Here is a 2,021-nt window from a genome sequence, read left to right as displayed (position 1 = left end):
GGGCCGCTGGTGACAGGAACGGGTGAGGGTTCACAAAACAGGCGCAGGTACAGGTGAGGATCTCAAAACAGGAACTAGTGAGAACGCCGGTAGTGCATACAGATATGAGGGGGAGTCCTGATAATAGGTACAGACAGGGGTCCCAGTACCAGGTAGAGGTATGGGTGGGTGTCCCACTAGTGAGTATGGGTATGGGCACAGGTCCCAGCGTACAAGTATGGATGAGGGGCCCCATAATGTGTATAGGTGTTGACAAGGGTCCCAGTAATGGGTACAGACTCAGGTGGGGGTGCCAGTACCAGATATGAGTATGGATGGGGATCCCCATAATGGGTACAGACAGCAATCCCAGTAACAGGTACAGGTATGGATGGGAAGGCCCCATAACATATAGAGGTACTGACAAGGGTCTTGGTACAGGTGCAGACTCAGGTGGGAGTCCCAATAACAGGTACAGATGTGGTGGATGTCCCAGGAATGGGTACAGGTGCAGTTGGGGGAATCCCCATTTGCAGGTACGGGTGAGGGGCTCCCAATAACAGGTACAGGTTGGGGATGCTGGTAAGGCACAGGGTGCCCTTCATTGTCACAGGTAGGGTCCTTAGCAGGGGCCCCTCACCAGTGCAGACAGGGCCTGTGGAGCACCTCACAGTGGTGAGCTGCACCCCAGACCCGTAGGGTGCCCTACCATGTGTCCACTTTGCAGTTCCTCCTGGGGGAGAGTGATCTGGGCCAGAACCGTGCCAAGGCATCCCAGCGGGCCCTGACCAAGCTGAACCCCTGTGTGGTGGTTGAGGCTCACACCGGGGAGCTGTCGGAGGCCTTCCTTGCCCCCTTCCAGGTGAGCCTGCATCCCTGTGCCATGGGGACCCCTGGGATGGCAGCGCTCACTGACAGACCTGGCACAGGTGGTGGTGCTGACTGAATCCCCGCTGGAGGAGCAGCTCCGCGTCGGGGACTTTTGCCATGCCCAGGGCATCTGCTTCATCGTGGCAGACACCAAGGGCCTGGCAGGGTAAGGGGTCTCATGGGGTCCTGCACTGGCTCTGAGTCACCTTGTTCCCAGAGCCCCAAGCCCTGCACTGCAGTTCATGTCCCCAGTAAGCTGGCAGGGCTGTTTGGCCCGGGCAAGACATGGCAGTGCTGGGGAAGCTTGGTGGGGCACTTTCTCTGGCAAAACCCCATTGGTCTTCTCCAGGCAGCTGTTCTGTGACTTCGGGGAGCAGTTTGTCATTGATGACCCAGCAGAAGGGGACCCAGTGTGTGCTGCTGTGCAGCACATCTCCCAGGTAGGAGGGAGGGCAGCCCCTCCAGGATCCCCCAAAATGTTGTTGCCTCCTCCTCTGGCTCTATGCCACCCTAGTCCAGTGCCCCACTCTCACACAGCCTTCTCCTCAGGGCAACCCAGGAGTGGTGACATGCATGGGGACAGAGGACAGTCATGGCCACCTCTTCTGTGATGCAGACCTGGTGACGTTTTCTGGCGTGCAGGGGATGACAGAGCTGAACAGCCAGAAGCCCGTCCCCGTGCGTGTGTTGGGTGAGACCTCCAGGGGCGTCCCGGCTGCCCTAGCTCAGGGTTGAGGAACTTACTGGGTCCTTGACAGTGACCATGATGTGATATCCATGCTCGTCCCCAGATGCCTTCAGGCTGGAGATCGGTGACACCAGCTCCTTCTCACCCTACCGCTGCGGGGGCCTGGTCTCACAGGTGCAGAAGCCCCAGGAGTGTTCTCATGTAAGTCCCTCCTGGCCCCATGATGCTGCCACCCAGGCTGGGGTACTGCTGTGCCACGCCAGGCCCCAGGGAAGCACTCACCCAATCCCTGGTGCTCTGCTCTGCTGGCAGGAGCCCCTGTGCCAGTCACTGGAGGAGCCCAAAATCCGGGTGGCGAGTCCCGAGGATCTGCCACGCAGCCGCAGCCTGCACGCCGCCTTCCAGGCCCTTCACGCTTTCCGCAGGGAGCAGGGCCGCCTGCCGCGGCCCAGGGCACCGGTAAGTTCCTGGCCTCGTCCCGACT

The 2,021-nt window shown here is 60.1% G+C and overlaps 1 protein-coding gene across 1 annotated transcript in view; it reads left to right on the top strand.

Moving 5' to 3' along the window:
- Window positions 1-658: 658 nt before the first annotated feature.
- UBA7 (ubiquitin like modifier activating enzyme 7) overlaps window positions 659-2,021 on the top strand; it is a gene marked incomplete at its 5' end in the record, with an annotated part of 7,128 nt that continues 5,765 nt past the window's right edge. Inside the window, 6 exons of the mRNA XM_017732283.1 lie at window positions 659-841; window positions 909-1,015; window positions 1,199-1,289; window positions 1,399-1,540; window positions 1,641-1,738; window positions 1,850-1,996. Coding sequence (XP_017587772.1) covers window positions 659-841; window positions 909-1,015; window positions 1,199-1,289; window positions 1,399-1,540; window positions 1,641-1,738; window positions 1,850-1,996 — 768 coding nt within the window. The remainder of the gene's footprint in view (window positions 842-908; window positions 1,016-1,198; window positions 1,290-1,398; window positions 1,541-1,640; window positions 1,739-1,849; window positions 1,997-2,021) is intronic.

Source organism: Corvus brachyrhynchos, unplaced genomic scaffold (genome assembly GCF_000691975.1).
Source record: "Corvus brachyrhynchos isolate BGI_N302 unplaced genomic scaffold, ASM69197v1 scaffold4, whole genome shotgun sequence".
Taxonomy (NCBI): Eukaryota; Metazoa; Chordata; class Aves; order Passeriformes; family Corvidae; genus Corvus; species Corvus brachyrhynchos.
The sequence above is the reverse complement of the archived record's forward strand: the minus strand, read 5'-3'. Positions and strand labels throughout refer to the sequence as shown.